The sequence below is a fragment of the Ranitomeya imitator genome, chromosome 1 (genome assembly GCF_032444005.1).
Source record: "Ranitomeya imitator isolate aRanImi1 chromosome 1, aRanImi1.pri, whole genome shotgun sequence".
NCBI lineage: Eukaryota > Metazoa > Chordata > Amphibia > Anura > Dendrobatidae > Ranitomeya > Ranitomeya imitator.
Window position 1 is genome coordinate 957,009,768 of NC_091282.1, and position 21,797 is coordinate 957,031,564.

The 21,797-nt window shown below is 43.1% G+C and overlaps 1 protein-coding gene across 2 annotated transcripts in view; it reads left to right on the forward strand.

The window, feature by feature from the left end:
• The window catches only part of PDE5A (phosphodiesterase 5A), a 518,628-nt gene that overhangs the window by 224,395 nt on the left and 272,436 nt on the right, over positions 1-21,797 (forward strand). For both annotated transcript variants that reach the window (XM_069743739.1, XM_069743740.1), the window contains exon 6: positions 17,963-18,100. In XM_069743739.1, the coding sequence (XP_069599840.1) occupies positions 17,963-18,100 (138 nt within the window). The remainder of the gene's footprint in view (positions 1-17,962; positions 18,101-21,797) is intronic.

Genomic DNA, 21,797 nt, shown 5'->3' on the forward strand with positions numbered 1-21,797 from the left:
GTTTGTGAACACGATCATCGACAACCTGATGGATCATTTTCAAACAGATCACCGCATTTCATCTGCCTACCACCCACAAACAAATGGCCAGCGGGAACGTGACAATCGAACACTCAAAGAATCTCTTTGCAAGCTTGTCAATGACCAAGGAACCAACTGGGACCAGTTCATCCCTGGTGTTTTGTTTGCCTATCACACATCTGTGCATGCCTCAACCAAGTACACTCCATTTGAGGTCATGTATGGATGACCTCCGCTTCCTATTGACCTCAATCCATCAGCAAATGACACAGTGGATGTCATGTCTCTTTCAGATGATGCCCACCCTGATGTGCTAAATACACTCACAACCATTCATAACAGGATCCTCTCAACTGTAAGTACCAACATCGATTCTGCTCAGGAACACCAAAAGTGTGCCTTTGATCGCTGACACAAGAGCAACAAAGAAATCACTGCTGGCACCATTGTTTATATCAAGAATCAATGTCGTATTCATCGCATGGGTTCAAAGACGGCACCACGCTGGGTTGGACCCTGCTTAGTTGTGGAATCCTTAACCAAGGGACGAGTAAAACTTAAGAACAATAAGACTGTCAAGATACTAAGCAACACCTACCATACCAGCAACCTTAAGATTTAACAGGATGAAGAGACTTCTCTACCACCCCAGTCCCCTGATGACTGTCCCAGTGACTCTGCCACACAGAAACACCAGCAAACCAAGACTTTCAACCCACTACCAAGTTCAGGAAGGAAGTATGTTACCACCACTCTTGACCTTACGTTTAATAGGGTTGTGTACTTTGGAGGCACAAGAGATCTTGGACAACCACGGCGTACATATAAAACCAAAGGTGATGGGAACTGTTATTTTCGGGCCATCAGCTATTTCCTGACAGGAACAGAGGACAACTACTCCCTTCTCAGAGCTAAAGTCATCCACCACATGAAAACTGACTTGTCCAAGAAACTACAGGGCTACTGTAATCAAGATGTGAATGAATATGTGAACACCTCTGGCATCTCTCGTGATGGAGTCTGGGCAACTGATGCTGAAATCATGGCCACAGCAAATCTGTTGAGTTGTGACATCGTCATCCACACCAAAGTTGGTGACACCATGGTTTGGTTGACCTATCCCGCAAGCTTCAATCTGCAGTCAACAACAGAACATGTACTTTATCTTGAAAACAATCATGATCATTTTAATGTTGTTATCAGTGTTTACTAATCATTTTAATGTTGTTATCAGTGATTACCTTTGAACGTTTATATTGTAGTGTCCAGTCACCAGCCATGTGTACGGTTAACAGCCGAAAGCCTCTCTGGAACCAATTATCACCCCATGTAAAACTACCTTTATAAGTTGAAGTTTCAGAATGTTATAACTTTTATTATATCCTGAACAGTTTTTTTTATGAACAGTCAGGGTATGTGCACACGTCAGGATTTTCTAGCAGAAATTTCCTGACAAAAACCGGACATTTCTGCCAGAAATCCGCATGCGGTTTTTTTCGCGTTTTTGACACGCTTTTTTCGCGTTTTTGACGCTTTTTTTCCCAATGCATAGAATAGCGGGAAAAACGCGAAAAAAACGCAAAATTAATGAACATGCTGCTTTTTTTACCGCAATTCGTTTTTTTGCAGAAAAAAACGCATCATGTGCACAAAAATTGCAGAATGCATTCTAAAGGATAGGATGCATATGTCTGCAGTTTGTAATGCGTTATTATCGCGAAAAAACTTGAAAAAAACGCGAAAAGACCTGAACGTGTGCACATACTCTCAAGGTTTTCAGGTTGAAGTAAAAAAAGTCTGTGTGTTTAGAGTTTTAAACAATAAAATGTTGAAAAATTATGTAATTCTTGAGTATATCACTCAATGGTGCTCATAAACGTGAAAAATCTGATCTTTAATATGCTTTAGTCTTTTATATACTCAAGAACGGGGCCACAGACATCAACCAGGGAGTCCCAAACAGCGCACATGGGATCCCAGACAGCGCACAGGGGGCAGAGACAGCGCACAGGGACCCTGTGCGCTGTCTTTTTCCCCTTGCACACTGTCACTTCCCCCTCCCTTGTGCACTGTCTCTGCCCCCCTGTGCGCTGCCTGGGTCCCCGTTCACTGTCTCTTCCCACTTGCATGCTGTCTCTTCCCCCTCCCTTGTGCACTGTCTCTGCCACTCCGTGTGCTGCCTGGGGCCTCGTGTGCTGCCAGGGACCTCTGTGTGCTGCCTGGTGCCCCGTGTGCTGCCTGGGGCCCCAGGTGCTGCCTGGGGCCCTGTGCGCTGCCTGGGGCCCCTGTGCATTGCCTGGAGCCCCATGTGCTGCCTGGGGCCCTGTGCGCTGCCTGGGGCCCCTGTGCTCTGCCTGTGGCCCCATGTGCTGCCTGGGGCCCCGTGTGCTGCCTGGGGTTCTGTGCGCTGCCTGGGGCCCCTGTGCGCTGGCTGGGCCCCCGTGCTTTGCCTGGGGCCCCGTGTCCTGCCTGGGGCCCCTGTGCACTGCCTGGGACCTCGTGTGTTGCCTGGGGCCCCGTGTGCTGCCTGGGGCCCTGTGCGCTGCCTGGGGCTCCTGTGCGCTGCCTGGGGGCCCCGTATGCTGCCTGGGGCCCCGTGTTCTGCCTGGGGCCCCTGTGTGCTGCCTGGGGCCCCGTGTGCTGCCTGGGGCCCCTGTGTGCTGCCTGGGGCCCCATGTGCTGCCTGGGGCCCTGTGCGCTGCCTGGGGCCCCTGTGCTCTGCCTGGGGCCCCTTGTGCTGCCTGGGGCCCCGTGTGCTGCCTGGGGCCCTGTGTTCTGCCTGGGGCCCCTGTGCTCTGCCTGGGGCCCCATGTGCTGCCTAGGACCCCGTGTGCTGCCTGTGGCCCCTGTGTGCTGTCAGGGGCCCCATGCGCTTCCTGGTGCCCCTGTTTGCTGCCTGGGCCCCCTGTGTGCTGCCTGTAGCCCTGGGTGCTGCCTGGAGCCCCATTATTAAGAATGTCACTCAATGGTTCTCAAAAGCCTGAAAAATCTGATCTACAGTAGCTGGGGTATATTCTGACCTGGAGGGGTATAAACTGGACTAGTCCAATTTGTACCCCGGGGTAAAGTTTGGGCTAGGCCAGAATATACCCGGGGTATAATCTTGCCTAGGCCACTTTAACCCCGGGTATATTCTGGGCAGGGGGTTAATCTGGCCTGTTACAGCGGCATTACTGTGAGTGGCTGCAAATAGCAAATTACTCGCCGAGTAATTGCAACATTTTCTAATTTTTTTGCCAAATTTCCAATTTTTTTTCACAAATAAATGCAATTCATATCTAACAACTTTTACCACTATCATGAAGTACACTATGTCCAAAAAAATCAGTGGGATCCGTTGAAGCATTCTAGAGTCATTACCACATAAAGTGACACTGAACAGAAACATAAAATTTTGCCTGGTCATGAAGGGGAAAACAGACTTGGGGGTGAATGCCTACCTCCATAGAGATAACAAGAAAGGCTAGGTATTAAAGTGTTGCATTCATGTGAATGTGTAATAGATCCCTTTAAGTGATGGCTATATACAGTACAGCTGTGTCCATCTTAATATACACTTACTATATTTATTTATTTTACTTATATAGCACCATTAATTCCACAGCCCTTTACAGACATTATTGGCACTTTTCCCATTTGGGCTCCCAATCTAGATCAGTTTGTCTTTGGAGAGTGCAAGGAAACTGGAGTACATGGAGGAAACTCATGCAAACACGTGGAGAACATATAAACTCCTTATGTAAGAGGCTGGTGCTGTTATGGACAGTAAGGAACACGCTGTCACTTTGAGAGGCTGCACCCCCTTGTCTGGCGTGATGGAATGTTCTGCTTCTCCCCTGCAATAATCATTGAATGAGCTAGTCTGTGCAGAGTGCAGGTGTGGAGCTGGAGCAGCGTGTGTGAGCTGAGGCTGCTGCACAGAGGACTTTTTGTGTTGATAGCTGAAAGAGAGAAGAACTGTGTCCTGTTATAGCTGCAAGAGAGCCACGAAGATACAGAGAAAGGGATTTACAGTTTCCAGGAGCATCCCTAGGATCCAGAAGCAAGGAGAAGACCACGTTTCACAGAGCTGACAGAAAGCAGTGCGCACCACCGTATTGGACTGCTGGGGGCCCCCTGGGACTGGACCTGATTCTCCAACATCACCGTGAGTTTGTTTCTGTTTGGTGCACCTGTTAGGGCCTAGTGTAGGCTTCAATAGTCAGTACACGGGAGCCGTGTGGCCTGCTTAGTAAAGGCCAGGGAGGTTATACGTAGAGTAGCATCATCACTTGTTTATTGTTTACATTTGCTTGTTAGACATATTTTGAGTCTGAAATAGCTGGAGCACCGTGCTATTTTACGGAAATTGTCTGTTGCCATTGTAAACCCCTGTTTGCATCTTCCTCATTCCCTTCCTTCCTTGCCTTCCAATAAATATACCCTTTGTTGTTTGCACCTCATCTTGTGTACAGTAGTCTTCCTGCACCGTGGTGGTCCCCCGGCCAACGCTTCACTTATATAACATAGAATTGCCCATTTAGCTGTATGCTATACAGATACACTATCACTATTGCGCTTTTCAGTACTGTTTCATAGTAAGAGTTAGGAAAATTACTTTTTGGTATTTTAACTGAATAAAATATATCAAGTGTTACTCTATCAGATTTCAAGGCCAATATGTTAATTCAGAGAGACAGAGCTAATAACATTGAACATTAAAAGTCATGGGAGGATTGTGAACTTGAGGGCCGATATCTTGTTACAGCCAACACTATGACAGCATTTTCTCCATTTATTGCCTGATGTTTGTCTGCTGTGATCACAACTACTTAGACTACATTTAGAAATGTAGTATTTGCTAATTTAAAAAAACTATTTACAAGACAACTGAAAACTACTAAATTGTGCCAAACAATTTGTTTTTTTTAAGAGACTGACGAGGCAAGAAGTATTTAGCAAATTTAGAAATGAAATTAAATCAATCTCCACACACTGAGAAAAAAATTTAACCCCTTCACGACGTGTTAGTTTCCGTTTTTGTGTTTTCGATTGCTCTCCTTCTTCCCAAAGCCATAACTTTTTTAATCTTCCCATCAATGTGGCTATGTGAGGGCTTGTTTTTGTGCAGGAAAATTTGTACTTTTGTACAACATCATTGATTTTACCATATAGTGTACTGCAAAAAAGTGCAGTGAAATGGCAAAAAAGTGCAGTTGCATAATTGCTTTTTGTACCACGTTTACTATATGCTAAAACTCACATGCCGCTATGATTCTTCAGGTTATTATGATTTTACAGATACCAAAAATGTATAGGTTCTTTTTTATTTAGGTGATGAAAAAAAAAATCCAAAGTTTGTAAAAGAAACCCAAAAACATTGCCCCTGAAGCGTCTCCATTTTTTAGTATCTGGGGCTGAGTGAGGACTTATTTTTTGCATGCTGAACTGACTGTTTTATTGATGCCATTTTGGGGTACATATGATGTTTTGATCGGCTGTTATTGCATTTTATTGCAATGTTGTGATGACCAAAAAAACATAATGATTGCTATTTTTTTCTATCCCCATTCGTATTACCTTGTTAGTCTGGTTGGTGTATTACGGTACACTAGTACTCCCCTCTTCCCTGGGTGGGGGAAAGATACAGATTGAGGACAGATTCAGGAGCTAAGGCAAGGTATGTGGCCCTGGCATCTTCACAATCAGAGGTAATCCAGGGTACAGGGCGAGCTAGGGCACCCTTAACCTTAGGTCTCGGGACACCAAACATCGTCGTGACATTAAGTTCATTGAAAAGGAGGACTGCATGTTAAACATGAAGAGGATAAAGAAACCGAAATGCAATTGAGCTCTGGCTTCTTTATTGGGGTATAGATCAGGCCACGGCCCCATTACAGTTGCACTCACTGGGGTCCTTATGTTCTGGTTGACTGGAAGGTTTAGTTGACCATTTTGTTGTTGGGCTGGAGTACTTGGCTACTTCATGGGACCCTCCACAAGTGGAACACTGTTTGTATTTGCAGAGCCCGCAAACATGGCAATGAACCTTGTTGAACAACAGGCACATTCCGGGTCTGCTGACGTCCACTGACCCAGTGTTGGCAGTAGAACCAGAGACCACAATATGAAAAGGGGTTGCGGCCTTTTGTGACAACATGAGGTGGAGCCATGTGTCAGTGTCTTTGATCCCCCAACCTAAATGGGGTTAAAGAGCCAAACACCGGCAAAATTCTTCATCATAACGCCACCAAGCGGTGCCGCCATGGGCTTTGTATAAAATATAGATAGGATCCAGGTAAATTAACTTTTCAAAGCAGCGCTCAGGTTGTTTCTGACCCATAACACGCCCATGACGAAAAAGGCCTACAACCTGTTATTAATAATCTTAGCAAATTTTGGTTTGCGCTCAAAAGACCTATCTGCAGCACAACGTTCCTTATTGACTCGATTCTGATCAGTGGAAATCAGTGACCAAATATCCACAAAATCATTTGACAAAATCTTATTAATGGTATCTTCATCTAAGGGAGATCATAGGGGGTTGATACCACAGAAAAAGGCCTCTTTGTGTAAGCTAGCATGAACACCCCCTGTTCTTCTTGGTTCATAGGGTTTACATTTGAACTAATAACAAGGGGTTCACCAAGATTTTATTGCTGTGAGGGGGTTAGAATTAGATGACCCAAAATCTTAATCTTGATTTGCGGCTACTAGCCAGCCTGAATACATGTGGGGGTTGCCTGGTTGCTAGGGAATCCCCACATGTAATCAAGCTGTCTAGTAGCCGCAAATCATCCAGCTGCGGCAAGGAAAACTAAATCTCTGAGCAGTCATAAATACTCGGAGATCACTCGAGCGTGCTCGGGAAAACCCGAGCAACGAATATACTCACTCATCACTATTGGCCATATCTCTCACCAGCAGGACAAGTGCCTCCGAGTTCTAGTAAGTGAGGAGAGACCGGAAAATAATAATAATAATATATATCTTATGTTTATTATGTTCTGGGGTCTCTGCAGACCCCAGAGCATAATAAAGGATATTCAATCAAATTTCACAGTGAATTCAATTTTTTTTCAGATCCTCTTATCTACTGTATACGTTCTATGCTGTGGTTGCAGATGCCACTCAGAGGTAGATCACTTTTAAAGATGATTTATCAGCCTTCTTTTACTGGATGTCTTAGTAAATACTTTTTTCACCTTGATATAACAGTTTTTGAGCATCTTTTCTTAGATCTCTGAGGTGTCCCACTTCCTGGGGTTTCTCTTTTAGAAATGTGTAAATTCTCAACTGGGTGTTAACCATTCCCCTTGTTAATGAGATATGTGAGTGCTGATGGTGACATGTTACGCAGAGCTGTATGCTATTCATGTCGGTGCATATTTTTTAATTCTGAAACTGAATTCACACTTCAATTTTTTTCTCAAACATGAAAAACGTTTTTTTTTCTTTTCATTGTGTTGGATTCATTTTTGGGCCATGTATCACAATCCATCATCTGTTTCTATCTTATGAAAAAAAAAAATCAAAGCTTCTCTGATCAACTACTTCCATTCAGTGAAAAATGCACAGAACTCGAATGACACATGAATTTTATCGAAGGGCTATTCATCTTTCTCATGGACCCATAAACTTGAATGAGCTACAGTGGCATGTAAAATTTGGACGCCCCTGGTTAAAATTACTGTAATAAAGCTAGTCGAAGATGAAATGATCTCTAAAAGGCCTAAAGTTAACCCCTTCACCCCCTGGCCATTTTCCATTTTTGTGTATCTGTTTTTTGCTCCCCTTCTTCGCAGAGGCATAACTGTTTTATTTTTCCATCAATATGGCCATGTGAGGTCTGTTTTTTTGCAGGTCAATTTGTACTTTTGAACGATACAATTGATTTTACCATATAATGCACTGGAAAATGGCAAAACAATCCAAGTGCAGAGAAATTGCAAAAAAATTGAAATTCCACAACTCTTTTTTTTTTACTATATTCATCAAATGCTAAAAGTGACCTACCATTTTGATTCTCCATTACGAGTTTGTGAATATCAAACACGTCAACGTTCTTTTTTATTTAAGTGGTGAAAAAAATCCAAAGTTTGTTAAAAAAAATAAAAAGGCGCTATTTTCTGAGACCTGTAGTGTCTCCATTTTTCATGATCTATGGCTGGGTGAGGGCTTATTTTTATGTGCACCGAGCTGACTTTTTTATCCGTACCATGCTGTGATAGATGCAAAGTTTTGATCACCTGTTATTGCATTTTATTACAATGTTGTGGCAACCAAAAAAAATCTGACGTTTTGAATTTTTTTCTCGTTACCGTTTACCGATCTGATTATTATTATTTTTTTTTTTTACAGAACAGGCGTTTCTGAATGCGGCAATAACAAATATGTGTATTTTTAATATTATTTAATTGTTGAACACTATTTCCCGGTCCATGAGTGGCTTAACCTTGATCTTGAATCCTAGACCGGTATGTCTGAACTAAGCTCTAAAGTGTCAGTGTACCTGACCCCTGGGGTCTGCATCTGCAGTACCAGGTTCTGCCCAGGAGTGGTACCTGGCGACTACCTGCCACACAAGCCTGACCTCACCACTAGAAGCTCCATTAACCACTTAACGACCGCCGATACGCCTTTTAACGGCGGTAGTTAAGGGTACTTGAACAACAGCGCCGTTAATTAACGGCGCTGTAGAATAAGTGTATAGCACCCCCCAGAGTTGGATTTTCTCTGGGGTCTCGGTTGCCGGGGGTAGCCGAGACCCCAGAGAACATGATTTGGGTCGTTTTTTACAGATCCCCAGGTTGCGATCGCCTGTAATTGACAGTTTATCAGATTTGATCGCACATCAGAGGACAGAGAAATGGGGTTCCCGATCGCCCCCTGATACTTACTCGTGTCCCCCAGTGCTCCTCATGGTTCTCCATGGGCGCCACCATCTTCTTCCAGCAAAAAAATGGCACCCGCCGGCCGGCACCCAGCAGATCTTTGGGGTCAGTTTAGACCGACCCTGTTTTGCGATCGCAGGTAATTAACCGTTTACCGGCGACCGCAAAAAAAATGTGATGTGTCTGTCATTCTCTGCCCTCTGATGTGATTGCACATCAGAGGACAGAGAAATAGGGGGATCGGGGAACCTGTCATACTTATCAGTGTCCCTGGGTCCTCTTGTGTCCCCTCCTGGCCGCCGGCTTCTTCCTACATTAAGAAAATGGCGGGCGCATGCGCAGTGCGCCCGCCATGATCTGCCAGCCGGCAGAGAAAGATTCTTCCTCTTGTTTCATTTTGGTCACTGTGGTAGATCCTATCACAGTGATCAAAATAAAAAAAAATATTAAATAAATCCCCCTTTATCACCTCCTTAGTTAGGAAAAAAATAATAAAATTAAAAAAGTGTGTATTTCCATTTTCTAATTAGGGTTACAGTTGGGCTAAACTGAGTTGGGCTAAAGTTAGGGTTAGGGTTGGGGCTAGGTTGGAAGCTAAAGTTAGGGTTAGGATTGCGGATAAAGTTAGGGTTAGGATTGGGGCTAAAGATAAGTTTAGGGTTGGGGCTAAAGTTAGGGTTAGGGTTGGGGCTAAAGTTAGGGTTGGGGCTAAAGTTAGGGTTAGGGCTAGGGTTGGGGCTAAAGTTAGGGTTAGAGTTGAGGTTAGGGTTTGGATTAGGGTTTAGATTAGGGTTAGGGTTGGCATTAGGGTTAGGGTTAGCATTAGGGTTAGGATTGGCATTAGGGTTAGGTTTGGGATTAGGGTTAAGGTTGGGATTAGGGTTAGTGGTGTATTGGGATTAGGGTTGGGATTAGGGTTAGGTTTGAGCTTAGGGTTGAGATTAGGATAAGGGGTGTGTTGGGCTTAGGGTTTTGATTAGGGTTATGGTTAGAGTTGGGATTAGGGTTAGGGGTGTTTTGGGGTTAGAGTTGTGATTAGGGTTATTTTTAGGGTTGTGATTAGGATTTAGATCGGGTTGGGATTAGGGTTAGGGGTGTGTTGAGGTTAGGGTTGGAGTTAGAATTGGGGGGTTTCCACTGTTTAGGTACATCAGGGGGTCTCCAAACGTGACAGCAAATTTTGCGCTCAAAAAGTCAAAAGGTGCTCCCTCGCTTCTGAGCTCTGCATCAGCGTACTCAGGACTGATTGGACAACAACTTTTGGTGTCCAGTTTCTCCTGTTACCCTTGCAAAAATAAAAAAAATTGGGGGCTAAAAAATCATTTTTGTGGAAAAAAAATGATTTTTTATTTTCACGGCTCTGCGTCAAACTTCTGTGAAGCACTTGGGCGTTCAAAATGCTCACCACATATCTAGATAAGTTCCTTGGGGGGGTCTAGTTTCCAAAATAGGGTCACTTGTGAGAGGTTTCTACTGTTTAGGTACATCAGGGGTGTTGAAAATGCAACATGACACCCGCAGACCGTTCCATCAAAGTTTGCATTTTAAAACATCACTACTTCCATTCCGAGCCCGATGTGTGCCCAAACAGAGGTCCCCCCCACACATGGGGTATCAGCGTACTCAAGACGAATTGGACAACAACTTTTTGGGCCCAATTTCTCCTTTTACCCTTGGGAAAATAAAAAATTGGGGGCTAAAAAATAATTTTTGTGGAAAAAATTTATTTTTATTTTCACGACTCTGCATTATAAACTTCTGTGAAGCACTTGGGGGTTCAAAGTGCTCATCACACATCTAGATAAGTTCCTTAATGGGTCTAGTTTCCAAAATGGGGTCACTTGTGGGGGGTTTCTACTGTTTAGGCACATCAGGGGCTCTCTAAATGCGACATGGTGTTTGATATCAATTCCAGCCAATTCTGCATTGAAAAAGTCAAAGGGAACTCCATCTCTTCCAAGCTATGCCATGCGCCCAAACTGTGGTCTACCCCCACATATGGGGTATCGGCATACTCAAGACAAATTGCACAACAACTTTCATGGTCTAATTTCTCCTGTTACCCTTGTGAAAATAAGAATTTGTGAGCAAAAAATAATTTTTGTGTAAAAAAATACGATTTTTTTTATTTTCACGGTTCTACCTTATAAACTTCTGTGAAGCACTCGGGGGTTCAAAGTGCTCACCACACATCTAGATAAGTTCCTTAAGGGATCTAGTTTCCAAAATGGTGTCACTTGTGGGGGGGTTTCCACTGTTTAGGCACATCAGGGGCTCTCCAAACGCGGCATGGCATCTGATCTTAATTCCAGCCAATTCTGCATTGAAAAAGTCAAATGGTGCTCCATCTCTTCCAAGTCCTGCCGTGCGCCCAAACAGTGGTTTATCTCCACATAAGGGGTATCAACGTATTCAGGGGAAATTGCACAACAAATTTATTGGTTCATTTTCTCTTTTTACACTTGAGAAAATAAAAAAAATTGGTTCTGAAGTAAAAAAAAGTTAAATGTTAATTTTTTCCTTCCACATTGTTTCAGTTCCTGTGAAGCATGTAAAGGGTTAATAAACTTCTTGAATGTGGTTTTGAGCACCTTGAGGGGTGTAGTTTTTAGAATGGTGTCAAGTCTGGGTATTTTCTGTCATGTACACCCCTCAAAGTGACTTTAAATGTGAGATGGTCCCTAAAAATATGGTTTTGTAAATTTTGTTGTAAAAATGAAAAATCACTGGTCAACTTTTAACCCTTATAATGTCCTAACAAAAAAAAAAAATTTGTTTCCAAAATTGTGCTGATGTAAAGTAGACATGTGGGAAATGTTATTTATTAGCTATTTTGTGTGACATATCTCTCTGAGGGCATAAAAATTCAAAGTTTAAAAATTGCAAAATTTTTAAAATTTTCACCTTATTTCCATTTTTTTCTTAAATAATTGGAAGTAATATCAAAGAAATGATACCACTAACATGAAGTACAATATGTCATGAAAAACATCTCAGAATCAGCGGGATCCGTTAAAGTGTTCCAGAGTTATAACCTCAGAAATTGACAGTGGTCAGAATTGTAAAAATTGGCTCGGTCATTAAGTACCAAATTGGCTCTGTCACTAAGGGGTTAAACACCGCTTAGTTATGCCCCTTCCTGGGTAGGCCCCGTCCTGTAGCACAGTGGGTTCCCAAATCCATGTGCACCATGGCTGGGTGTAACAGTCTGCTAGGCCCAGCCATGATCACAACATAAGGTTTGAAACCTTGATAAAAGCTATCTGATCACACACATCTCGAAGGGTTGCCAAACTTTTGCATTGGCCCATTTTCCTTTTTTGTGATTTTTAAAATGTAAAAAATTTAAATATATGTTTGTTTGCCTTAAATTCAAAGGAAATGTGTCATCTTTAACTTAAGGCTTTTTAGAGATCATTTCATCTTCAACTTGCTTAACCATTCAAAATATCAGTAATTTTGACCAGGGGTGCCCAAGAAGTATCGTTTCTCCTTGAAGAGAATGACATGCTAAGCATGCCGAGATGAGGAGACTTAAAACCGCAATGCTCCTCTGGGAAATATGCTAATTATGCAAATTGTCTCTTCAGAGAGGAAGAGAACTAGAACTCTAGTGCCACCTATTGGAAGTGGCAATCCTACAAGTCAATGTCGACCATTTAACAAGCCTTGTCATATGACTTAGGATAATAGCCAAATCAGAATCTCAATTTGCAGACACTGTGTTTCGGGGTACTGCCCCTCATCAGTGCAAAGTTGAGATCTGGTTTGGCTGTGTGAGAGGCATCCGACTGATATCCAAGAAGTATTGTTTCTCCTTGCGAGATTGACATGCTAAGCATGCTGAGATGAGGAGACTTAAAGCCGCAATGCTTCTCTGGGAAATATGCTAATTATGCAAATTGTATCTTAAGAGAGGAAGAGAACTAGAACTCTAGTGCCACCTATTGGAAGTAGCAATCCTAGAGACCAAACTTTTAGGCTATGTGCACACGCTGCGGATTAGGCTTAGGAATTTCTGGTGCGGATTCTGCCTCTCCTGGCAGAAAACGCACCTGCGGATTTATCGCGTTTTTTGTGCGGTTCCGCAGCGTTTTTTGTGCGTTTTTGCTGCAGTTTTCTTGCAGATTTGCTGCGTTTTTTACCCTTGCGGTTTTCTATAATGGAATGGGTACAAAAACTCTGCAGATTCACAAAAAAGAAGTGACATGCTACTTCTTTTAAACCGCAGCGTTTCCGCAGCAGATTTTCCGCAAAGTGTGCACAGCATTTTTTTTTTCTCATTGATTTACATTGTACTGTAAATCAATTGCGGATCTGCAGCATTTCTGCACTGCAAAATGCGCTGCGGATCCGCAGAAAATCCGCAACGTGTGCACATACCCTTACATGCCACTGTGCTTTGATCTGCAAATTTGATCAAAATAACACATGTTGCCATTGCATTTTTGGGTACAATGTATTTGTAAAATTAATGGATGTATGAAAATGCCAATTTCAATTTAAGGGATTGATTCATGTGAATTACCAACCATATATAAGCTCTTTTGTAAATACTTAGTGTTTCCAAATATTTTTGGAATCTGGGATGCTCTCCTGGTCACATGATCTCTGGCTGAGAATCCTCTGACTAAGGCTGGAGTCACACTTCCATATAATACGGCTGAGTGCTGTAAGATAAAACATCGCATAGCACTCGGCCCAGTGTGGCAGCTCAGATCTGCGATTACTTTCTCATGCCTACTCACATGAGAGAACAATAGCAGCATGCTGTGATTGGCAGCGAGACTTGGCTCTCTTGCACCCATACAAGTCTATGGATGAGAGTGAATCATCGCACTGCACTTGGATATCACCCGAGTGCAGTCTAATGTACGGCGATGCTGGCAACAGAGGAGATGGAGAGATTACTTTCTCCGTCTTCTCCGCAGTTGTACTCTGCTGATCCTGTCATGAGAGAGGATCGGAGCACAGTAGCATGACGCTCGGCTCACACTCGCTGCAGAGCAGGAGCCGAGGGTCATTAGCATATCGCATCGAATACTATACGCTGGTGTGACTCTAGCCTTACTGAAATGTCCCATCATCCCCTGCTTTTGAGCAAGGTATAGAAAGTACCTAAACTATAATAAATATTGGTAAAATCATGTGAGACAGTTTTTTTTTTTTTTAGCAAATTCTGGCATATTCTCCAAATTTCTTTGATTTTTTTCTTTTGTGAAAATGTATAGACCATAAACAGTACCCAATACATCAATGTGACTGTACTGATAAATCTTTTCAGTTTGAGAATTTCCTTTAACTCAGTACATAAGAATTAGTGGATAACATGACATCTGCAAACAGCAACACAATATTTGCATAAAGCAAAGTTTGCACATCCCTGGACTTCTTGGTTATCTTCCTCATTTGGCCTGTTATCGGTTAATTGAGTGATTTCTGATCTAGGCTCAGTTTAACTGCATATATACTGGGTCTGTTTTTGATTTTCAACCAAGAGGACCAGCTTCAGATTTTCATGGGCGAAAGAGTCTCAATGGGCCCCTTTAACACATTCCACTCACTAGTACAGGCTGGGTACATGTGGGGGTTGCCTGGTTGCTAGGGAATCCCCACATGTAATCAAGCTGGTTAGTAGCTGTAAGTAATTCAGCTGCGGCGATGAAAACTAAATCTCCGAACACTAACAAATACTCGGAGACCACCCCAGCGTGCTCGGGAAAACCCGAGCAACGAGTATACTTGCTCATCACTTCATACCACAATTCATGATGCACAGATACAGCAGAGAACTATAGGTATAGTACAATGCCAAAGATTTCACTTACTTCTTAAATTACATGAGAGATATCTATTGTGAATACTACAATACCATACAAATAGTAAAATGCCTCATCTGTATAGTATAATGTACAGCCCATGATCCTCCATATAGTATAATACGCAGACCATAGCCTTCATGTAATATAATGCACAGCCCATAGTCATCCATGTAGTATAATGCACAGCCCATAGTCATCCATGTAGTATGGCCACCGTGTACTCACTGATTTAAAAAATAATAATAATGATAATAATACTCACCACCCATTTGCTCCCCCACCAAACAGCGTCCTCTTCTGAAGCTGGCTGCTGACTTCAGAGTGCAAGTGACATGAGCATATGATAGAGCTGCTATGTGCTCCCGGTCATGTGCACGCCGACTACAACTGCCGGTCTCTGATTGGCCTTCAGCGTGTTTTCCCACGCATGGACCCGAATGGGAATGTGCAATGCAATACATTTCAACTGAATGTGCGTCCAAGGACACACATCCAGCTGACCTAGTTGCTGGCGTCAATGGGCCCCTCAGTCGCCGGGCCCAGGCGGTCGCAGAGGCAACTGCTGTGACCATTGTAGTTACGCCTATGACAATGGTGAGTGCCCCCCTTTTTGCCAAGGGCCCTGGCACTTGCCTGGGTGCATCGGTTGGTGACCCCTGGACATGAGGGTTGATGTGACTTCATGCTTCCTTTTACCTTATAGAAAATATTAACAAGGGTTGTTGTCTTAACACAATCTCACTAATTTTTAATTAAATCTTTATGTATCTGTATGTTGGTGCTCTGCCATGCATAACTTATGGGATGAAATTAATAAAAATGTAATATGCCCGTCTTCTGTCTTAGGCTATGATCCCACGATGAGTATTCAGTGAGGTTTTTTATGTTGCAGATTTTCTGCATCATTTGTGCGCCTATTAGCTAAATTTAGGTTAATAAGGTTTTCTTTTTTTTTCACTTGTTTTTTCTAGTGATGAGCGAGTGAACTCGTTGCTCGAGTTTTCGTGAGCACGCTCGGGTGACCTCCGAGTATTTATGACTGCTGGGAGATTTAATTTTCATTGCGGCAGCTGAATGATTTACAGCTACTAGCCAGGCTATGTACATGTGGGGGTTGCCTGGTTGCTAGGGAATCCACACATGTAATCAAGCAGGCTAATAGATGTAAATCATTCAGCTGACTCGATGAAAACTAAGGGTACCGTCACACTATAACATTTCGATCGCTACGACGGTACGATTCGTGACGTTCCAGCGATATCGTTACGATATCGCTGTGTCTGACACGCAGCAGCGATCAGGGATCCTGCTGAGAATCGTACGTCGTAGCAGATCGTATGGAACTTTCTTTCATCGCTGGATCTCCCGCTGTCATCGCTAGATCGGTGTGTGTGACACCGATCTAGCGATCTACCGATGCGATCCAGCGATGCGTTTGCTTGTAACCAGGGTAAACATCGGGTAACTAAGCGCAGGACCGCGCTTAGTTACCCGATGTTTACCCTGGTTACAAGCGTTAAACTAAAAAAAAACAAACAGCACATACTTACATTCTGGTGTCCGTCAGGTCCCTTGCCGTCTCTGCTTCCCGCACTGTGACTGCCGGCCGTAAAGTGAAAGCAGAGCACAGCGGCTGTGCTTTCACTTTCACTTCACGGCCGGCAGTCACTGAGTGCGGGAAGCAGACTGCAAGGGACCTGAGGGACACCAGAATGTAAGTATGTGCTGTTTGTTTTTTTTTAGTTTAACGCTTGTAACCAGGGTAAACATCGGGTAACTAAGCGCGGTCCTGCGCTTAGTTACCCGATGTTTACCCTGGTTACCCAGGGACCTCGGCATCGTTGGTCGCTGGAGAGCTGTCTGTGTGACAGCTCCCCAGCGACCACACTACGATTTACCTACGATCACGGCCAGGTCATATCGCTGGTCGTGATCGTAGGTAAATCGTATAGTGTGACGGTACCCTAAGTCTCCGAGCAGTCATAAATACTCGGAGGTCACCCGAGCGTGCTCTGGAAAACCCGAGCAACGAGTACACTCGCTCATCACTAGTTTTACTGCTTTTTGATGCTGTGATTTTTGTCTCTTTTTGGTATGTCATGTTTTAAATAAAGCTGCTTTCTTTTTGATACTTCCTGGTATTTGACTTTAACAAAACTTTATTGATACAGTCAGGTGTGGATTACACACATTGAAAACATTTACGCAGTGGAAAGCACTACAGGTATAAAAAGGTGGGTGATCCTGGAAGCCAAATTAGGTCACAACATATTGTATAAGGTAACAGGAATATTACAGAGTAGCGAATCAATCAAACGTGTAAAGGAAAGTAACAGCATATAATTTGTAGAGATACAGTCCATATTACAGCAACAAAATAGTTGTAAACAAACACATGTGCAAGTGCATTGAGAAAGGTAAGTATCCATAGTGTTAATTAAAATCATAAATAGATAGCTGCATATGTGTCACACCATATGATAGAGCTAAGTATTATTACCTGCAGGTAAGAGAGGTTATCCAGGCAATCACCACACTTGATGCACATTTCACAATAAAACGAAAGGGCAAAGCATTTCATTGCGAAACGTCAGGTGTGGTGGTTTCCTGGATAACCTCTTAACCTGCCGGTAATATTCCTTAGCTGCATATGTGTCAGACCACCTATTTATATCTGTGGTGCTTTACCTTTTTAAACATTTTACATATTTTTTTGTGAATAAAGTTTATGTTTTTCTATCACAAATATTGTTTTAGTATTTTTGGTGTGCTATATCTATTAAAATAATCATATAGGTGTATTTATAGATTAAGGGCATGGTCAGACAGCCGTATAACACGGATGACGATCGCATCATAAAGCATGGACTGGCTAGTGATCCTCCTGACCCGAGCGTGACAGCCCGTATTTTTATACAACTGTCACATTCGGGTCACCAGAGCTAATGTTCAGTCTATGCCCAGCGATGCAATCGTCATCCGTGCTATACGTCTTTCTGACCGCGTACTCAGGACCGCACTGCAGTATTACATGTATTTTTGTATGAAATGGAACTCGCATTTAAATCTTTTCAAAATAAGCGAAATGTTGGTGGCATGATGTACAGTGAATCTATGAAGAACAGAGTTTAAAAATGTACAAATTGTTATACCCCCAAAAAATACCTTGTACATCGAAGTGACCAAATAAGTACAAATTTAGAAATGGGTCTTTTAAGCTAAGACATTTTTCATTTGAAATCGTAGGTTCTACTTGACCTTGCAACATTGATTTTTGAAGAACAACAGTCACTGGAGGTTATCGTAAAGAAGATTGCAGCAACTATTCTGTCGTTCATGCAGGCTCAGAGATGTACCATCTTCATTGTGGATGAGGACTGTCCCGTGAGTAAACAGTATGGAATTATTATTTTATATTCTAATACTCCTCCAAGAAATATGTCATGGTGAGTGTCATGGCACACTACACTTTAGGCTGTGTGCACACGTTCCAGATTTTTCGCGTTTTTTCGCTAATAAAAACGTGATAAAACTGCGAAAAAAACCACATCCATTAAGCATCCTATTAATAGAATGCAATCCGCAATTTTTGTGCATATGTTGCATTTTTTCCGTGATAAAAACGCATCACGAAAAAAAAAGGCAGCATGTTCATTAATTTTGTGGATTTTTCACGGATTTCCCACCATTTAATGCATTGGGAAGCTCCGGAAAAAATGTGAAAAATCCGCATAAATAATGCACAAAAAAGCGAGAAAAACGTGCAAAAAACGCATGCGGATTTCCTGCGGAAAAAGTCCGGTTTTGTTCAGGAAATTTCTGCTAATTATCCTGACGTGTGCACATAGCCTTAGGCTATATTCACTCGGCAGTAGTTTTGATCAGTACTTCTATGCCAAAACCAGAAGTGTCTCCAAAACACAGAACAGGTGTTTCTCTATAAGTTCAAATCCTAGTTTTAGCAAACTAGGATTTGCATTCCATTGGGTTGGCCCTACAGTATGGTCTATTTCAACAAAGAGCTGTCCCCATATTACCCCAAGCTATCTATGCCTGATACAGTACTCTAATATACCTTACCCTTTCAAGACTCCTGCCTAGTATAGGAATATACCCACCCGCTGCACAGCAACTAGAAGAAGTACCACACTGAAAGTATTCAGTATCCATTCCAACCCACTACTATATGCACAGTATATATAGGTGTACACAAGTTTTTCTCTCCAGCAAAGAAAAACGGTCCAACTATTCTGATCAGACTCTGATTAGAGTTTGATCAGAGTGGTATCAGTTTTTCTCGGAGGTGGAGAGAATAAAAACGTTTTTCCACCCCTTCCCATTTTGTCAGTCCATGAAAATTGGACCGCAGTTGGATGTCATTTGAGTACGGTGTGTTGTTTTTCACAAAGCCATAGACTTGCATTGCAAATTTTGATCTGACACTTGGAAAACTAAAGCTAGCACTCATCTGATATAATCAGTTTTATCACTAAATATACAGTAATTGAGTTCCATCAAGAGAACATTACAACATATATTAAATGCAGTTGTTTAAAATGACTTGGCAACAATGCATACCAGATACAGGTAGAAAAGGATAATACAAAGAAAGGTCAAATAAAAGTATTTACATAGACCATACTAAACTAAAGTTACCTCCCTAAGCGTGGTGATAAGGTATTCCAGCCAGTGGAGCTTGGTATTCAGTTCTTGATGTTGTCCTTTATCCAGGGAGCGGTGGTTCCATGTTATATTATAGCTACTGTAAGACTCATGCTGGTGTGGTAGTTGGAGGCAGGTATATCTCGCCTAGGTGTTTGTCCTATGTGAATTAGGCCACTCAGTATCTTCAGGGTGCTAATGGGTTAATGATTGCAGGAATAAAAGATGACCAGCTGGGGGTTTCCAGTGTCTGCCTGGGGCACACAGATTGCCTGTCTGTGTGAGACAACCGTGAGTGAGAGCTCTGCTCAAGAATTGTGTGATGCTAGCTGGGTGGGAGTAGCCCCCCCAGTTGTTGAGATAGCAACGTATTTGTTTAGTTAGTGCCGGACAGGCTAGCATTTATTTTTATGTTTTGTTTTGTTCATGTTGCTTTCACGTTAATAAATCTGACCTGAGGTCAGCCTGCTCAGAAACCTGCTGTACGCCTCAGATTCAATGCACAAACCACGTGACCTTTGACCCCAGCAAAGGCGATCCCGGAGTGTTTTGTCACATTGTGGTGGAGAACGCGGGCATACCGTGGCACAGGCGACAGCATGGAAGACGTGGTGAAAGCCTTAGTACAGTCCACTGCCGTACAGCAGCAGGCCACTGCCGCACAGCACGAAGCTAATCGCTTGATGGCCGCACAGCTGAAGGAGTTAGTGGACATGACGGTTGCAGACCGCCAACTTCTCCAACAGGTGGCGCAGCGCCTGGTGAGCATGCCTGACGCTGACCCGGAAGCAGAGTCCAGAAGGATCCATGTGAGTCGATACTGGCAAAAGCTGACTGCAGAAGATGACGTCGAGGCATACCTGACAACGTTTGAGCGGACGGCGTTGAGAGAGAAGTGGCCGAAGGCACAATGGGCCGATTTGATCGCCCCGTTTCTCTCCGGCGAGGCCCAAAAAGCTTACCATGATTTGGACCCGGAGGTCGCTCAGGACTTTGAGAAACTGAAAGCTGAGATCCTGGCCCGGCTGGGTGTGTGACGACGGCTGTCCGGGCACAGAGGGTACATCAGTGGACATACCAGCAAGATAAACCGGCGCGGTCTCAGATGTTCGACCTGATCTACTTATCAAAGAAATGGCTGCAACCCGAGGTACTGACAATGCCCGAAATAATCCAGCGGGTTGTCCTGGACAAGTACCTGAGAGTACTACCCCCAGCGCTGAAAAGGTGGGTAAGCCAAGGAAATCCCACGACAGTGGATCAACTTGTGGAGTTGGTCGAACGTTATTCCGTGGCAGAAGGACTTCCCGACGACACCGCCAACCCCCGGTCTGTGCCTCCTCCTCGTGGAACCGGTAAGACTGTTCCAGGGACCACGGGTGAAGGAAAATCGCTTAACCCTCCGTCACAAACAATATTCGGACTAACGAGTTCACATACAATGTGCCTGTCAGGCGCCTGCTGGAAAAATACCTATAATATCTAATGTTTGCAATTTCAGTGCTCTAAAAGTGATCAGTGACCTTCATAGGGATGTAATAAAAGAGACTACACATAATCAGTTGCAAAAAAAAACATTTACTTAACATAAAACTAATAACTATGAAATACAAACTTTCAAAACTGCCGCCAAATAGTCCCCAGTTCGACTCTCTCAAAAAAATGTACAAAGAAAATTTTTGAACACAAACTTAATTTTAAGGTACCTTAAGTACTATTAAAAACATATTCAATCAGAAGTAGATGCTGAGGTTTCCCCAGAAAAGTCACATTTGCAGAGCAAATAGCAAGAATTACACACCATTTTTGCATGTGTCAGGCAAATTGCTTTATGACATTTGAGACATTCATAATTTGAAAGCCTTCTGGTTCTGCTTTCCGTTTGGCAGGTGGTGCATCTCCTTCTTTTGTGAGGTGGTGCAGATGGTGACTTTTCACCATCATCTTCTGGGCGGAACCTTTTGAGCTGAACTTGAAGGCGAGAGGGGATACCGATTGTTTTCACGCTTCTCCTGCGTAGCTCTCCAAGTACTAGTTCATGGGCCAATTTTTTCAGATACAATCGTCTACGGAGTGGTTCAAGCTTGTTTTCAAGATAAATTACTTGTGAATTTATACCACCCAAATTCAACATAGCAAAAAATATGACCATTGGCCAGCGTTTGATGTTTCTGCTGACGTTGAAAGTGGAGCACATCTGATCTGCTGTATCCACACCCCCTTTGGTGGCATTGTAAAATGTAATTATCTCCGGGTTTTTTTCTGCCCCAGTCCCAGGATCGATGGCAGCATCATCATGAAGTGTTGATAGAAGAAGTACGATTTTTTTGGCATGTGGTACATAGGAAACTAAAGCCTTTCCATTATGGAATGCAAACATACTGCTGTACTGTTGTCTCTCTTTCACACTTACAAACTG